The 19,354-nt window shown below is 42.1% G+C and overlaps 1 protein-coding gene across 2 annotated transcripts in view; it reads left to right on the top strand.

The window, feature by feature from the left end:
- The window catches only part of STRN3 (striatin 3), a 1,528,247-nt gene that overhangs the window by 892,734 nt on the left and 616,159 nt on the right, over window positions 1-19,354 (top strand). For both annotated transcript variants that reach the window (XM_044073816.1, XM_044073815.1), the window contains one exon: window positions 6,348-6,467. In XM_044073816.1, coding sequence (XP_043929751.1) covers window positions 6,348-6,467 — 120 coding nt within the window. The remainder of the gene's footprint in view (window positions 1-6,347; window positions 6,468-19,354) is intronic.

Here is a 19,354-nt window from a genome sequence, read left to right as displayed (position 1 = left end):
GATTTAATTACTCTAATCAGGGGTAGTCAACCCCCCCCCCCTTCTAAGAGGCCTAGGGTTGAACTAGACTATGAATCTTCTGAACAGGACTCTCTTTCTTCTGACTCTTCTAATGATCTGGATTTGTCCATACCTACTTATGAGGACTCTGATGCAGAGGATTCCATTCCCTCTGCTTCTCCACCTGAGGATTTCTCTTTTGGGAAACTTTACATACCTTAAGGGAGCATTTCCAATGGGAAAGTCAGGATTTTTCTGAATCCAAAAAGAGGCTTAGGGATTTCCTTCTTCCTCAGCATAGGCCTTTGGCTATACCTCCTGTACTAGACATTGTTGATGATGTGTTTTTGGAATCCAGTATGGCCCCTGATTCCTTGCCTTCAGCACCTAGTAAACCAGACGGGTACTACAGGGTTCCTGAGTCCCACAAATTCCTTTTCAAAAATCCTGTTGCGGACCCTGAAACCATTTCTCAGGGTCCCAAAGGCATTAAGGCTTCCACTGCTAAAAATCCTACCCCTTCTGATGGAGACTACAGGGCAGTGGATAGATGGGGTAAAAAGGTTTATACTTCTGCAACCTGTGCAATCAGGGCTTTAAACTGTCAATTCCATATGCTAAAATATCAACAGCATATCATGAGGCTCCTTAAACAGAAAATGTTGTTGATTTCTGACTGTGGAAAATAAAGATTTACATGATTTATTGCATTTAGCTGAACAAGTTGGAAAACCTACTTTGCAATGTGGTTTTGATTCTTTAGAGGCCTGTTACTGGGTCTGTGCTTAGAAGGCATGCTTGGCTTAAGGAGCAATCTCTGCCTGATCATGTTAAAGCAAAACTGTTGGATGCCCCTTTGCAGCAGGAACGACTGTTTGGTAATAAGGCTGAAGAAGTTCTAAAAAAGATGGAAGATAAAGCTAAATCTATGCAAACTGTGAAAGATTTCTTACAAGTACAACCTCTTAGATTTAGTAGGCACTGGCCTACTAAGAACTGATCCTTTCCAGCTCCTTCCAGAGCCACTCCAGTCAAACTCAGACATTCCATAAGCACCAGGTTTCCGTCCCAAGGGACTTTCAGAACTAAGCAGTGGGGTGCTTTCACTTCCAAATCTGGAAATAACAAGGCACCACCCTATGGTAAACAGTCTCAATGACTTCCCTTTAAAATTACCAAGAACTTACCTCTTAGCCGCCCCTTTGGAGGGAACACTGGCTCTTCATGCAAGAAACTGGCAACTTGTAACCCAGGACAAATGGGTTTTAAATATAGTGTCCCAGGGATACAGATTTCATTTCCATACCCTGCCAACTCCAAACGGGTGGCCAGAGGCTCAGAAACAAGTACTTTCCCTCCTAAACATGGGGCCTGTTCAACTAGTACCTGAACAGGAAAAGGGAAAAGGTTTCTATTCCAGACGTTTCTTGATGCCCAGAAAAGACAAATCATGGTGTCCAGTTCTGGACCTGTCTACTCTAAACACCTTTCTGGACATTCCAAAATTCAAGATGTTGACTCTTCACCAGTTACTTCCCATGCTAGGCAAGGATGCCTGGTTGGCAACTCTAGACTTAAAAGAGGCTTACCTGCATTTCCTAATCAGGGAATCTTGCAGAAGATACCTACGCTTCAAAGCAGGCTACTTGCATTGTCAGTTCTCTGCACTGCCCTTTGGCTTGTCTACTGCGCCCAGCTTAGTCACAAAGTGCCTGGCTCCAGTAATTGCATTTCGCAGGCAAAGAAATAATCAAATGTATCCATACCTGGACGATTGTCTAATTCGGGCAGAAAACCAGGCCATTCTTCTAAAACATCTGTCGTTTGTAAAAAGGGTTCTAACTTGTCTAGGGTACACCATAAAACGAAAAGAAATCGCAACTGGTACCCTCTCAAAAAATTAAATTCCTGGGTGCAAGCTTGAATACAACTGCCCAGATGGCTTTCCTTATGCCAGAAAAGCAAATTCATTTGGTGACTTACTTCAAACAGGTGGCCACAAAAACCCTGCTATCTGCAAGGCAAATAATGCAAGCGTTGGGGTTCATGGCCTCCTGCATTCTTCTAATTCCATATGCAAGACTGCATATGAGGAAACTTCAGTGGTACTTAAAAAGTTTTTGGAGTCAGTATTGTCACACCCTAGAAACAATGATTCCTATCGTACCTTGCCTGCCCCTAGAGTTCCTATGGTGGGCAGAGGCCTGCCACCAAAACAAGGGACTGCCATTCACACCACCCACTGCCGCCCAAACCGTAACTACAGACGCATCAGACTATGCATGGGGGGCTCATCTGGCAGGGAAGTGCATTCAGGGAAAATGGAGCCCAAATCAAATGCACCTTCATATCAATCAAAAAGAAATGCTAGCTGTACAGAATGCATTGACAGCCTTCAAGGACTTCCTTCATCCAGGACAACTAATGATAAAGACGGACAACACCACAGTTCTGTGGTACATAAACATGCAGGGGGGTACACATTCCTACCCCCTCTGCATACTAGCCATGGCATTGTGGAACACGGCCTTGAGTTACCAAGTACAACTACAAGCTCAATTCCTGCCAGGAAAGCAGAATATTCTGGCATACAAACTAAGCAGAAATCTCATGGACCCGCACGAATGGAGACTGGAACCACAGATATTCAACATGTTGACACGCAAATGGGGGAGCCCAGACAGATATAGATCTTTTTGCCTCACCCCAGAACTACCAGTTGGACAAATTTTGCACAAGAACTCATCACAAAAAAGCCTGGAAAATGGATGCTCTGTCCTTCAGCTGGAAAAACCTTTCAGTCCATGCCTTTCCCCCTCTGCCTCTGCTCTCCAAAGTTCTGCTAAAAGTCAAACAGGATAAACCAAAAATGATTTCGATTGCTCCAGACTGGCCTACCAACACTGGTGAACCCACTCCTGCACAATGTGTCACACATTTCTCCGTGGCACCCGCCTCAGACACCTTCCTTACTGTCTCAGCAGGAGAACCAAATTCTGCACCCTCAGCTCCAAACATTGAATCTTGCAGCTTGGCTAATCACTTAAATTCTACCTTAGCATCCCTCAGCAAACCTGTGATGGATGTCATTTTGGAGGCGAGAAGACCTAGTACAAGGAAATCTTATGCTGATAAATGGAAAAGATTCTGTGCCTGGAGTCAGTCCCAAGGAATGAGCACAGCAGCACCCAATTTACCTCAGATTTTGCAATACTAAACTGAGATGCTTCACAAGGGCCTGTCTTTTTCTTCCATAAAAATCCATGCCTCAGCCATTTCTGCTCATTACAACACAGACCCCCCTCTTCTCTCATCCTCTGCTAAAGCAGCATCTCATAGGGGCCAAAAACTTGAGACCACCCAGAAGAGCTCCAACCCCTGCCTGGGACCTTAACTTTGTATTGGAAAAACTCACTCTACCTCCTTTCGAGCCAGCTGCTACTGCAGACTTAAAATTTATTTCCTGGAAAACCACCTTCCTTTTAGCAATCACTTCAGCTAGAAGGATCTCTGAATTACAGGCCCTTGTGGCAGTGGAGCCTTTCATTATCTTTCATGTGGACAGTGTCACTCAGGACCAATCCATCATTCATGCCCAAGGTGGTATCCAGTGTGGCTCTTAATCAGTCCATTAATTTGCCAACTTTCTTTCCCAATCCACAGAACAAGGGGGAGTGGATTCTGCATTCATTGGATGTACACAGACAACTTAGATTCTACTTGGACAGGACTAAATCTCGAAGGAAATCTGAACAACTGCTGGTAGCATTTGCTGCAGAGGCAGAGGGGAAGGCTATTTCAAAGCAAACCATTTCTAAATGGATAAGCCATTGTATTCATTTCTGCTATAAGCACCATGGAAAACCTGTCCCCCAGGGGATCAGATCTCATTCCACCAGGGCTGCATCTACTTCTACAGCCTTTCTCAGAGGTGTTCCTACAAGGGATATTCTAGAAGCTGCTACCTGGAGTTCAGTTCATACTTTCACCAAGCATTATCACTTACCAATTTTCTCTAAATCCTGAGCTGGCTTTGCCACTGCTGTTTTACAGGGCCTTATAGCTGGTCCTAATGCTGTATAAATCCATCCTCCCAACCATAATTTTGGGAATCTACCCAAATGTAATGACTGCAACAGTGAAACATGAAGAACATAGTACAGTTGTGTACACTTACCATAAATGTAGATGTTTGAGTGTATTCACTGTTGCAGTCCTGGTTACCCTTCCGCCAGCCCCCCTGTAGGTCTCTTACTGCACCCCTACTTTCTTTTACTATGCTTAAAAGCCTTTTTGGTATATTTGCTTTTGTTTGGAGGTATATTTTTGTGTTTTTTATTACTTATATATATTTTGCTCCCCATTTGGGGGGGCACCTCACATCTAGGACAAGAAAAACTGATGTAATGGCGTCAGCTGCATGTTATATACCCCTGACAACCTGACGTCATGGAAGAAGGGACAGCAACCAACGTAGGACCCAAGACTTTGTTAATCAGGCCGACTGAGGGCAACCTGCCAACAGATTACCCAAATGTAATGACTACAACAGTGAATATACTCGAACATCTACATTTATGGTAAGTGTACACAACTGTACTTTTTACTGTTAGTGACCATGCTTAAAGAAGATGGTAAAAGTTTTGTAAAGTATATACTGTAAAAGTTGATATTGAGAGAGAGATCACTGTTTTGTAACAGTTAAGCTACACACTCGGTTAAAAAAAAATTAAATAGCTGATAGAGTATGTTAGTATTTGAATGACAGTAATGATTAGTTATGTTTGAGGGGCAGTCTACTAAAATTACGCTTTTCTGTTAGGGCCAGAAAGGGCTTAAATGTAAGAAAGCTGTCAGTGCTGGCTGTGTACAAGTGCTTCAAGAATGCAGGCATGAGATCACTGTTGACTTTCATGAGGATAAGGGCAGGGCCGATAAAAACTCTGACAGAGAAAGAAGAAAATATAAGGAGAATAAACACAGATGCTTCAGTTTGCTGTTGTATTGACTAATGTTAGTCTTGTTGTTTATAGTGATTATAATGTACATCTGTACTTTCTGTTATGATAGATGCAATAAAACACTGAACTGGAATCCACTCATACAGGTTTGCAGCTGTTATTGTTGCATTATCAACTCATTTTTCCCAGTTTTTGTACTTTCAGTCAGAATATCAAATCAGTGGTGACTATCACCTATAGAAATTGTTCATACTGCCAGGTGGCTTTACATGTCACCTTCTTCAGAAGTATATTAGCCTGAAGAGTTTGTGAGGCTGCTATTTGGATGTCCAGTCACATTAAACACTGTAAAATGGATGTCCAGTCTTGAAGAGCTGGATGTCATTTAACTATCCTGATTAAATGCATTAGTGCAGCAACATGCATTATTTTTTGTAGGTGTGCATTCCATAGCAGTATGATTCTTAGTCAGTACTGTGTACTCAGTCCCAGTCCCATCCCTCCCCACCCCACGTTTGATATATTACTTTGATTTAGTGATTGATAGTGTGGGCGATGGTCATGTGCCGTATTTTTTTATCCCAGGTTCAGCCTTTGTCTGTTTAATTGAGAACATGTGTAGTTTTTGATCACTTTCACATGGAGCTCATAGTTCAATCAGAACTTGTGGAAGAGGTGTGAGATGGACGTTTTTCTGGTGCAGGCAAGGTCAGTAAGCAGTATTCTCCACCTTGAGTTACTTTAACGGAGGAAGTTTGTGTTCTTCCATTTCGTCTTGTGTGGCATTAACATGGCTTGACATTCTGAAAGACACTGTTTCATTCTGCTGTAGTCTGTATACTAACTTGGTCACTGTAACAAATGGAGTTTGTGCTCATTTCTTCTGTTATGGCACAAAATGTCTCTATACTGTAGAAAGATTACTGGTGTCATTCTACTGTAGTACACTTTCAGTGTTTCCTGTTTTTCCTGATTCTTCACAAGTAGATGGTCAAATGTAATCTAAATTTTGCACACTTCGAGCAGTCCCTTTATCTTTAGGACTTCTGGAAACAAAGTCAGCAGCAGAGGATGTGGTCCCTTTGCCTGCTTGCTGTTCTACTACAACTAAATGTATTAATTTAATTGCAAAATATTGAAAATTATTTTGGTTAACAATTTCAAGTGAGGGGTAAATATTGTGGAACAAATTAATTTAGGTGCAAGTACATTGTCTATTGATTCAAGGATGTATGTGTTTATTCTTGAAACATAATTACTAAATTTGGTTGCTTAGAGAAAAACCAAGAATTTTTAAGGAAATTTTAAGCCATTGCCATTTTTCATTCTCACTGGTGTGTGCAATGAGTATTCTCCCGTTATTGTCTGATTGCTCCTTACTTTCAGGTGTCAACAGGACAAAGCTACAGGATATGATCGCTGATTTAAGAGACGAAGAGCTGATTAACCAGCCTAGGCCACCTGTTGTAAGAACAACTGATAATGAAGGTTCAAGAATAGAAGAAGGTATGCAGAAATGTGCATGAACAATGCTGTCTTATCTCAACCTATTTCCTAATAAATGTTGTCTGCAGCCTTCCAAGTGTCTCTTACTGCATAATGGAACTTGTATTTGCTGTAGGTGTTTGTATGTAGAGCGAGATTTTCAGCCGTCTTGACAACTAACACCCAACTGATATCATTGTGAACATGTGTGAATAAAATGTAACCCTGCCCCTATCCTTTACTGCCTCATTACTGCCTCAGAACAGAGCTGCAGTTCTTAGGCTTCTTGATCATTCTGTGATTTTTTTTTTGCTTACATTATTTTCCTGTCACCTGTTGACGAAAGAATCAGCTAAATGTTCCTATTCGTTACCACACCATCACTGAGAGGACTGCATGTGTTAAGGGGATGAAGCCCTGACAATGACCTGGATTGGATTATAACAGCCTTGGCTTGAGAGGTGGAGTAAATGAGGCAATTTGTGTTTTTCTGTTTAGGAGAAGATATGGGGCATGCCTAATGTCAAGGACTCTGATAGACTTTAGTCATTGATGAGAAAGATAAACTTACCCCAGTACATTGTGGAGCCAGGGTAATTGTACAAGAAAGAAAGAAGCAAATAATTGAAATGAGTAGTGATCTGCTGTCTGCCTTCCTTCTTGGCCCTCTATCTCTGAACTGCTGTGGCAGAAAAAGGTTGTGAGAAGGCCTCTTCAGTGTGTTTTCCAGACCCATAGAAAAGATGAGATGGGAGGGGGGTAAGAAGCAATGACAGATTAATGATCAGCCTGACATAGGATGGGGAATGATTTGTGAATCATTGTGTGCCTGTAGTCATCAGAGTTCATACTTTCTGATGCAGACACTGAACATCTGGTTGTGTAGGCAGATTTTTACAAGGAGAAACGTGTTCTTTTGAAGGTAAAAACTGCAGTGAGGTCTAGGTTACTTGTTGAATGTTGTAAATGTATTTATTTGTATTTGCTAACTGGGATAGAGCAGTGTAGGAGTGCAAATTCATGAGACAGCAGCACAAGACAATACAGCTCGTAGATCGGAAGAGCAGAGAGCATATATTTTTGTTACAGTACAATACCAAAGCAGTAGTAATATCTAAACTGTGTTTAAGTATTTTATGCACAGTATATATAACGTAGTACAGGTGAAATAGTACCCTACTCATGTGTACTATCTGACATTGTAAAGAATATTCATTTGGGATAGCAAATGTCAGTGTCAGGTGTGTTAGGCTTGAGAAAATGGCTGTCGGTAGAAGACTTCTCTTTGGAAGTATGTTTGGAAGATTGCATGGGGAGGAGGGAAAAAAATTCCTCAGCATTACAACACTTTTTTTGGTGGTGGTGGAGGGGCGGGGAGTTAAAGTTGATGGGAAATTTGTTTTGTATTTGTCATTTCTGTTGATAGGTTGAGTTCTGCCAAATCAAGACTTGTCTGAACTGAAACAAAACTGTCAAAATGGCATACCACTGTTATACACATGTTCTTGCTACTTCTCATGTAGAGGGTTCTCTCTTTATATTAACCCCAAGGTTGTTGCACCTCAGGGCAAATGGGTAGTGTCCCATTTGCAACAGACATCAGCAGCAAATGTGGCTTTCAGTTACTTTTTTGAGGAAACTGCAGTTTTACACAGGTTGTCTTTGAATGACTGTCCTTTCTCAATGTAGTGTCCACCACAATAAATCTTCCAGAAGTCCTAAAGAACAGTGTACATCTCACTGCCAGATGTTTGATTACCATGAGTCTGGCCATTCAAAATATTGTGCAGGTAGCCCACGTGCTGGAGGGTATTGGTATCTGTGGAAATCCCAAAGGCATTCGGCTGAGGTGTGGTGGAGCTACCACTGAGTGAGTAGGAGGTGGGGATTGGGAGTTGGGGGGGGGGGGGGTTGTTAGTGGCAGCATGAAATATTGCAGAGGATTTATAACTGTTATGAGGGAGTGAGTAGTAGTTGTATTTGGAAGGAGGAGTTTCATATTGCTACAAAGGACAAAGTTAAAACCACGTGAATTAGGGAAGCTTTGTAAATTAGAGCTTGTGAGGATGTTGAAAGATTAAATAGCTGTGGTGGAGGAAAGAGGTGTAGTAGTCGTAAGAAAAACTGAAATGTGGTCCATAGGATTGATGGGATGTGGAAGAAAATGATGAGTGGCTTTTTATTGCAGTGGTGGGGGAATGTGGAGGTTTGGTGGAGTCAGTTTATGGAACTTAGGATGGAAAGGAAGAAGGGAGGGAGTTTTAAGTGCTATGATAGACTATGTGATAAAGTGGACTGATAATTGGAGAGGATTTTAATGTAGTCTTGGATATGGAACAGGTGGAGGATCACAAATGATATAATTAAGTGATGAGAGATGGGATAAAAGAAGTTTGGATGATCTGTGGATGGAATTAAGGGGACTAAAAGATGGGCTCACATTTATGTGGGCTGACAGGTTGCAAGTGAGTAGGTTGCACAAGAGTTTAGTGGGGAAGGACAGATTCAGGTTTGAGGCACAAGAAGTGAGGGTAGAAGAGTGGGTATTTCAGACTGTGTCATGCTAACATTGGTGATTAACTGGGGACAAGGAAGAGTGGTGGTATAGGTGAAAAGCACGAGATCGGAAGTGAAGGGAGTAGCAGAATGTACTGAGGTGCATGAGGACAAAGGCTGTGGAGGAGAAATTCAGGTAAGAGTTTATGGCTGGGCCTAAAATCTAGGAAAAGGTGTTGTAGATGGGGTGCATGATAACTGAGAAAGAGGATTAGAAGAAGGTTAGAAGAGATGAAATACAGTTCAGGATATGTAAAATAGGGCATGTCCAGTAGAAGTGGCCTAGGAATGAAAAAGGGCTAAGAGGGGTGATTCAGGATGCAGGGGCTGAAATGGAAACAGGATGGTTGAGGGAGGGCAGACTGAAGCTGACTTTGAGGAAGGAGATAGATCACAAAAGATGTGCTCCTGGAAGTTAAACTGAGAAGAGAAAAATACAGATATGATTTAAAAGGAAGAGAGCGTGCAAAGATGTTTGCACGTGCAACTTGTGGAGAGAGTATGGTTGTATGGGAGTGAGGAGAATGTAGAAATTATAGGGATTAGGGTTGAGAAAGGAAATTGTTGGATAAAGGTGGTGGCACAAGGTAGTGAAAGCCACACAATAACTGGAAAGCAGGGGAGGGTACCATTTAGTTTTTCCATTGATTGATTATTTAGTTATTTATTTAAGAAACTAATCCATAAAAAATAAGGAAGACACTTCATTTGCTGTACATTGTAGCTCCCTTTGCCTTCATACCAACAGAGCCATTGACATGGGTGTACTTAATTCTATCCCCTTGCTGTAGTGCAACAGGCTGACATTGTGGTCATCCATGCATTTGTTGGGGAAGAGGTGGGATTATAATTAAACTTTGTTTCTCCACATGCATGTATCTTGAAGCACATTGGGACAAGCGAGGAAATTTCATTGCTGTCACAAATGCCATAACCCCTCATATAGCAATGTGTGCCTTGTAATCTGTCAAATTCTGACCGGACATGAATCCTCACTGTAGTTACAGTGGTGGGACTCCCAAGACTTACCATTTATCCAGGAAGAAGGAAAAGGGGTGAGCTTCAGCATTCCTTTTTTTACCCAGCAGGCACTCCTCTGTTGCCTGAGGTGCTAATCAAACCCATTTCATTCTGGTTGTAGTCAACACTTTTTATCAAGTTATGAACTTTAAGAATCGTAACATCAAAAACATAATCACAACAAACAGTTCAGCATAACAAAAAACATAAACGCATAACAACCCAGCGTAAGGAGTGCCATTTCTTTCTTGCAAAAACACATTATGGTTACAAATGAGATTTTTTGTTTATATTTTATCTTCTATCCTATTGCAAGCTAGCAGTGCAACATTAATTAGGCAGGACTGGCCACCCAGTCCCAGAATGTCACAAATCATTAATTACATACTCATTTCTTCTTCATGTGCTGTTTCTGTCTGATAATTCTCAAGTCTTAATCTCTTTCATTATCAGTTTTAATTGCTGCATAGTGTGCTGATCCTTCCTTTTCCATTTCCTGGTTATAGCCTTTAATAGCAATCAGTAATGTTAATGCCACTAGTGCCTAAATTATTTTTCCAATTTAATATTATCATTTCCATATTAAGGTGCATCTTTTTCCATGTAAGAAACACCAGAAAGCTGCTGAAGTCTTGTTGTAACACTCCTCATAGTCTTTCCCCACCCCACCCCCAGAAAAATAGTGTTTCCCAAGTGCTCTTCTTCATTTTGTGTCTTCTTCAGCACTAGATATCCATGTCTGGAAAGATCTTTCTCAGTTTGGTTGCTGTGCAAAAGTACTGATGCAAACACTTCTAGTCAGAGTCCCTTAATTTCCTGGATGATTCCTTCTACATTTCTACAGTTAAGTAATTTACCTTCCTACTCCAATCTTGTGTAACCCTTTCTAATACTTTTAGCACTTTGTAAGGTTTACTCAGAACTCTTCTTTCAGTTGCTTCCTGCAACCTAATTTCAGATAGGAAATTGACTAATTTCTGCAACTTTTCATCCTATCTATGCTTTTTTTTCATACTCTCTTATCTTAACTCAAGCCCCAAACAGTTAAGGTAGTCACTTTCCTAAGTTAAATTTATGCTTAGTCTGCTGCAAATCATAGGTCTTATCCCTTATCATCTGATCCCAGAACGTATGCATATTATCTTTCTTCAAGCTTAGACATTTGGCCTCTATCTTCTGGTTTCTGATTGTCCTGTGACGCAAAATTGATTGGCAGTACCTAAAACCTCTGGTCTGTTGTCTCTCTAGTGTTAATCACACTTTTAGCCACTCCACTTACATTTGCATGCATTGTCCATGATGATTTTTCTGATCCCTCCAATAACCATAACAGTACTTATGAATTTGGTATCCCTTGTTGTTTCAAAAGCATTTGCGTACGTTTGGTGAGTAATTGCTTCAAATATAAATGACCAAGCTGTGTTGCCCTAAAGTAGTTTATCAAGTCCAGTATTCTCTGCCCACTGTTTTCAGTTGGCATAGTGAAATTTCCCAGCTAACCTCTTTTTACCAAGCAGTTTTTTTTTTAGCTGTCTTATTCTTGCTCTCCATATTGCCACCCACGCTGATAGAAATAAACTTGACCCATGTACAGTATCAGTGGTATGATGAACATTTTGTACTGCCTGCATTTAGGTTCATAGGTAGGTACTGAGCAATCGGCCCAAGGGTCTACGTAAGCCTAGCCAAAAAGGTTCCCTGGCTTACACCACCCAAGAAAGTTATTTTCCTGTGCCATTGTCGAGCAGAGACACAGAAGTGATCCCCGGGGTGTATTTCCTATTTCCCATCCACTCATCAAGATTTTTCTTGAAGAGTGCTAATGAAGAACTTTGCTTGATATAGATAGGTAGCCTGTTCCAGAGTATGGGAAGACTCTGGGAGAGGAATCTATCCCTCCAGCATGTCCTGTTTATTGTGATGACAAGATTTAGGTCCCTAGAGTGTGTAGCTCGGAGGGATTGGGATTTCTTTGTGTAACATGTCCAACAGCTCTGGGTTTGACATAGCTTTGTATGTTAGGCAGAGATCACATCGGAGTAGGCAATATGCTACAGAGTAAAGCTGGAGTTTTTTGAGACAGCCAGTGTAGGGCATTTGTTTGAGGCCAGTAATCCTCTTTGTGAGGTACTTCTGTGGCCTTTCCAGCTGCTGCAGATGTCTTGTGAGGTACATTCCAAAAGGGGCGTTGTACTCTATAATGGGTCTAATGAGTGTCGAGTAGAGGGGAACAATTACCTCTTTTTTTCCTGGATGAGAACCCTTTTATGATGAGGTGTGCCACGTAGAAGGACTTCTGACTACTGTGGCAGTGTGACTATCAAAGGGAGAGACTACTGTCCATCTGGATCCCAAGGTCTCTTATCACATATTTGGTGTTAAGTAGGTTTTCTGTTCACGTCCGTCAGCATCCTCCACTGTTTAATTTTTTTTTTTTTTACTGCATATGGTTCCATGTTTCTGCAGCAAACCTCATCCACATCTGGCATCAACCATATGGCCAGGTATTTAATGGTAGGAAGGTGTATTAAATCTTTGTACAGAAAGTTATGTGATACCCCTTGGGAATGTTGAGGCTGTGTGCCAGCTACTCTAGAAGTATTTGCAGTTTTTTTGGGTAATCAGGGTTGCAGTGTCATAAAAAAAAATTGGACTGCAAGAGGTCTTGAGGGTACAGGCTTTTCAGTTGTGGAAAGGAAAAAAAAGCAGAGCATTGGAATCGGAAGCCTTGTTAGGTTCAATTGAGATGTTATAGCTGCAGCAGGAAGGGGAAGAGGCCGTGTCTTCTAGGGTATGTCAAGGCTGTTAGTGTGATAGTGTTGCCAGTTTTCCTCCATCAGTTGGCACATTTTTTAGAACTGAAGACCAGAAGCAGATGACGTTTGAAAGATTTATGTCGTAAGAGGAAAAGCAAAGCTGATAATAGGTAGGAGTGTTGAATATATCTGGACATGTCTTGAGTGAACATGAAAAAAGTCTGCTAGAAAAAGGACTAAGCTTCATACCATCTTTATATTCACCCTTGAGTGAATTCACTACGGATTTAAGATGTTTTAGAAGAAACCTAACATTAAAAAACACATATGGTAATAGTGGAATGGGAAGTTGTGAAAACAATAAAAATAGTAATACACTTGAGACCAAGTGCTTTTGTCCCATTAAGTCATCCCACTGTGGATGTTTTTATGCGTATGTGTGAGAATGAGGTGGCGCAAAACAGAATGAAAAGCAAGAGTAAACACTTTCATAATTTAAGCTACCAAGAAAGAATTGCATTGAATGAGCTTCAGGGGAGAAGAGACATAGTGGTGAAAGCAGCAGACAAAGGAGGAGCCAACTCCGTAATGTATGATGATAAGATGAGAGAGATGTTGAGTGGCCGAACCACATATCAGAGAATAATGAAGAAAGACACCAACCAGAGAATAATGAATGTTTATGAAACAATATATGAAAAATGAATAACTTTATGATTATTGTGACACACAACATCCAATGATAACGAATATAAATGGATTACCCAAGGTCTATAAAAATCAAAAGGACCCACCAATGCGACCAATTGTTAATGGAAATGGATGGGTGACTGAGCCGATTTCCATATATGTAGAAGGTGAACTGAAAAGATTTCTATTGTATGCGAGAACGGTGATTAAAGACTCAGGAGAATTTTTAGAGTCTATATGAAGGCGTTTCAGAAAGAAAGACCTATAAAGGATTAATAATGGCCACTTTGGATGTAAATAGCCTTTTTACATCCATACCAAATGACTATGGACTTGAAGCAATCAGACAATTTGGGCATAAGTACAAGGCTGTTGATAATATCAACTTTATATGTAGCCTTTTGGATGAGGTTCTACATAATAATGCTTTTGTATTTGGGAGTGAATATTATTGGCAGACATCTGGAGTGGCCATGGGGGGACCCCATGTGCCAACAGCTATGCTAACATTGTGTTGGCACAATGGGAGGAAGAATGGAACTCAGATCCTGCTAACATTTGGAATGACAATATTGTTTTATATAAACGTTTTGTTGATGATGTCTTCATCCTGTGGGAAGGAGATGAAAATTCCTTAAAGAATTTTGACACCTGTCTAAGTGGAACTACATCCCTTTTGAGATTCGAGATGAACTTGTCAGGAGAATCTATTCGCTTTTTGGATAAACAACATTGGATGAACAGCTTGATGTTCATCGTGTTTCACTGTTGCAGTCATTACTCTTGGGTTATCCTGCTGGCAGGCTACCCGAAGTCGGCCAGAATTCCAAAGTCTAGGTCCGGCGTCAGTTGTTGTCACCTCTTCCCTGACGTCAGTGCGCCAGGGGTATAAAAGATGCAGCCAACTCCATTTTCTTAAGTCTTTCTTGCCGTGCGGTGCCCGAAGCAAAAGCAGTTCACAAGTGCCGGTCGGCCGACTCCTGAGATTTTCAAATCCGAATTTCAGAACCGAGGTCTTCATTAAAGCTAAGTACCCCGTTGGGGAAACTTTTTTCTTGCTCCAGACCGATGTCAGAAAAAGTTAACAATTGTATTTCTTGTGGGAAGCAAATACCTCATAAGGATTTTCACTCTTACTGTATTCCTTGCCTAGGCCCTGATCACAACGTTGCTAGCTGTCGTTTTTGTGCTAGATTTAACCAACGTTCTATTAAGCGTCGGTTAGATTTTGCATTTCATTACTTTGGCCGAAGATTTAATTATATAATGCCGTCAGAACAGCCGACGACCGGAGTTTACAAAAAACGCAAGGACAAGGAAAACTATAGGCATCCGAGGTCCAAAACCGGCAACGAGGCCTCCGTTAGGCCATTTGCCGGTTCTCAGTGAGGTGCTTTCACAGCCCCTGGTGCCCGCTACCTCAGAGCCACAGGCCGCTTCCGACTCCCATGTGGAGCCGACTGGGCCTCTGGATAGTCAAGATACTGGACACTCTGAAATCATTCCCTCAGATGGGTCCGGAGCCGCTGAGCAGGCATCGACTTCTGAGGGTGTCTTCAGACCTACACAATTATATGTTAAACCATTTTCAGCTTCAAAGACTAAAGCAGCTCTAAAGACAAAGAAACAAGTACAGCATTCCCCATGCTCGGACTTCCATGCCTAAAAAACAGATGCTTAAAATGGCCAAAGACCTAATTACTTTGATCAGGGGTTCCCCTTCCCCCTCCTGATAAGAGGCCTAGGCAAGAGACAGAATATGATTCTTCTGATCAGGTTTCTATTTCCTCCGATTCCTCTTCTGAACAGGATTATTCCATGCTTCCCTATGAGGACTCTGATGCTGAAGAATCCATTCCTTCAGCCTCTCCTCCTGAGGATTATTCTTTTGGGGAAACCCTGCATACCATGAGGGAGCATTTCCACTGGAAGAGCCAAGATTATTCTGAATCTAAGAAAAGGCTCAGAGACTTTCTGCTACTTCCTCAGCACAGACCCCTTGCTATTCCACCAGTTCTAGACATTGTAGATGATGTATTTTCAGAGTCCGGCCTGTCCCCTGACTCTCTACCCCCTGCACCTGCTAAGCCAGACATACTACAGGGTCCCGGATTCTCATAAATTCCTATATTACAACCCCGCTGCTGACCCAGAAACTATATCTCAGTGTCCCAAAGGGGTCAAAGCTTCCACTGCAAAAAACCCGTCCCCTCTGATAGGGATTCTAGGGCACTGGACAGATGGGGGAAATAGTTTACACTTCTGCTACCTTGGCTGTAAGGGCTTTAAATTGTCAGTTTCATATGCTTAAATATCAGCAATATTTAATGTCATTGCTTAAACAGAAAATGTTGACAAATACTAAATGTTCAGAGAACAAGGAAATGCAGGATTTATTGCATGCAGCTGAACAAGTGGGAAAGCATACTTTGCAATGTGGTTATGATTCACTGGAGCCCTCTTGCAGGACCGCTGTTACAGGTTCTGTTAGGAGAAGGCATGCTTGGTTAAAGGAACAGAATCTCCCTGATCATGTTAAAGCAAAATTATTAGATGCCCCATTACATCATGATACTTTGTTTGGTGCTAAAGCAGAAGAGGTCTTGAAAAAATGGAGGATAAAGCGAAATCCATGCAGACAGTTAAGGATTTCTTACAGGTACAACCACCCAGATTTAGCAGGAACTGGCCTTCTAAAAATTGGTCTTTTCCAGTGTCAGACAGACCACAAAGAGGCAGATACAGGCGTTCCAGAGGCAGATCTCAGCCCCAAGGCTCATACAGGCCTAAACAATGGGGTGCTCCTACCTCCAAAAGTGGAGAAGACAAATCACAACCTTACAGGAAACAGTCCCAATGACTTTCCTCTGCCAGATCCAAGCACTTTTCTTTTGGCAGCCCCCTTAGGGGGAAAACTAGCACTTTTTTCATCAAATTGGCAAGTGGTTACCCAAGACAAATGGGTCTTGAACATAGTGTCCCAAGGATACAGGTTCCATTTTCATACCCTACCAAGGTCAAAAGGTATGCCAGACCTGCCACACAATCAATGGGCAGAGGCACAAAAGCAAATTACAGCCCTCATGGACATGAGGGCCATTCAACAAGTACCACAAGAGCAGGGACAAGGATTTTACTCCAGACTTATCTTAGTGCCCAGAAAGGACAAAACCTGGAGACCAATACTGGACCTGTCTATACTAAATACGTTTCTGGAGGTTCCAAAATTCAAGATGTTGACTACAGCAGCTACTGCCCATGCTGGGCAAGAAGGCTTGGCTCGTAACTTTGGACCTAAAAGAGGCATACCTGCATGTTCCAATCAGACAGTCTTGCAGAAGATACCTCAGATTCATAGCTGGCTCAATGTACTACCAATTCTCTGCACTTTCCTTTGGCTTATCTACTGCGCCCAGGGTCTTCACAAAATGCCTGGCACCAGTAATTGCATTTTGCAGACAAAGAGGAATTCAAATATATCCCTACTTGGACGACTGCTTTATTCAAGCAGAGAACAAAGACATTCTTCTAAACCATCTGGCGTTTGTAAAAAGATTACTAATTTGCCTAGGGTACACAGTCAACGAAAAGAAATCTAAACTAGTGCCCTCTCAAGAGATAATATTCCTGGGTGCAAGCTTAAATACAACTGCCCAGATGGCTTATCTCATGCCAGACAAACAAAAACAACTGACTTCTTATTTCAAAAAAATGGGAACAAACACCCAGTTATCTGCAAGGAAAATCCTGCAGGCCTTGGGTTTCATGGCATCCTGCATTCTACTAATTCCATATGCCAGAGTGCATATGAGGAAACTACAATGGTATCTAAAAAGTGTTTGGACTCATCTTTGCCACAGCCTGGAGACAGTAATTACACTCATTCCCTGCCTGTAGCAGGAGTTAAGATGGTGGGCAGAGGCCTGTCACCACAACAAGGGTCTGCCATTCAGTTTACCCACAGCCAGACAGACACTGAAAACGGATGCATCAGATTATGCCTGGGGGGCCCATATGGCAGGAAAATGTATTCAGGGCACATGGCCTGCAAGCCAGATGCATCTTCACATCAATCAAAAAGAGATGCTAGCTGTTCTGAATGCCCTGACAGCTTTCAAGGATCTACTTCATCCTGGACAGCTACTGATAGACAGACAATACTATGGTCATGTGGTACATAAATAAGCAGGGAGGTACACATTCCTACCCCCTCTGCAGACAAGCAATGACCTTCTGGGACACAGCATTGACTTATCAAATTCACCTGCAAGCACAATTCCTGCCAGGAAAAACAAATACTCTGGCAGACAAACTAAGCAGAAATCTCATGGATCCCCACGAGTGGAAACTGGATCCACAAGTCTTCAGCATGATAACAAGGAAATGCGGATGCCCAGACATAGATCTATTTGCCTCCCCTCACAACTGCCAATTGCAGAGATTTTGCACAAGGATTTATCACAAACAAGCATGGAGAGTGGACGCCCTATCCTTCAGCTGGAAAAATCTAACAGTATATGCCTTTCCTCCACTGCCTCTCCTTCCCAGGGTACTCCTAAAGGTCAGACAAGAGAAGCCAAAAATGATTCTGATTGCACCAGACTGGCCACGCCAGCACTGGTACCCAATCCTAAAGAGCTTGTCTCAAAGTCCAGCATGGATATTGCCTCAAACTTCTCACTTGCTGACCCAACAAAACAATCGGATCCTGCACAGCCAACTCAGGACCTTAAATCTGGCAGCATGGCGGATAATGTAGCCATTCAGAACACTCCTCTTTCAAAAGCTGTTATGGATGCCATCTTGGAGGCCAGGAGACCCAGTACCAGAAAATCTTATGCAGAAAAATGGGAGAGATTCTGTGCTTGGAACCAGGAACAAGACATTGACACGTATGTACCAAATATCCCTCAGATTTTACAATACCTAACTGAGATGCTGGACAAAGGCCCTTCTTTTTCATCAATTAAGATTCATGCCTCTGCCATTTCAGCACATTACAATGCGGAACCACCTATCTTTTCTCATCCTTTAATTAAGGCAGTGCCTCAGAGGGGCCAAAAACATCAGGCCTCCAAGGAGAGCACCAATTCTGCCATGGGACCTCAATTATGTCTTGGAAAATCTCACACTGCCTCCTTTTGAGCCAGCCTCAACAGCGGATATAAAATTCTTATCCTGGAAAACAGCTCTGCTCCTAGCAAAAACCACTGCAAGACGAGTCTCAGAGTTACAAGCACTCATGGCTGTGGAACCTTTTATCATTTTTCATCCAGACAGGGTTTCTCTGAGGGCAAACCCAACATTTATGCCTAAGGTGGTATCCAGTGTGGCCCTCAACCAAACCATTCACTTGCCTACCTTTTATCCAAACCCACAGAACAAGGGTGAGAAAATTCTGCATTCTTTGGGCATACACAGGCAGTTACGCTTCTACTTGGCCAGAGCTAAAGCTTTCAGAAAGACTGAGCAACTTTTAGTGTCCTATGCTGCAGGATCACAAGGAAAGGCTATCTCAAAACAGACTATTTCTAAACGGATAGGCCATTGCATCCGTTTCTGCTATTCTCAACATGGCAAATCAGTGCCTAAGGGGATTAGGCCTCGTTCCACCAGAGCAGCAGTCACTTCAGCAGCCTTCCTCAGAGGAGTACCAACCAAAGACATCTTAGAGGCTGCAACTTGGAGTTCAGTGCACACTTTTACAAAGCACTACCACTTACCTCTTTACTCTAAATCCAGAGCAGGCTTTGCCACTGCAGTTCTGCAGGGCCTCATAGCCTCTCCTAATCCTGTTTAGCCCAGCCACCCATCCTCAGCTTTGGGATTCAACCCAAGAGTAATGACTGCAACAGTGAAACACGATGAACATAGTACAGTTGTGTA

The sequence above is a fragment of the Protopterus annectens genome, chromosome 6.part0 (assembly GCF_019279795.1).
Source record: "Protopterus annectens isolate FY-2018-M chromosome 6.part0, PAN1.0, whole genome shotgun sequence".
NCBI lineage: Eukaryota > Metazoa > Chordata > Ceratodontiformes > Protopteridae > Protopterus > Protopterus annectens.
Note: the sequence above shows the minus strand (reverse complement) of the source record. Positions and strands in the feature narration are given on the sequence as shown.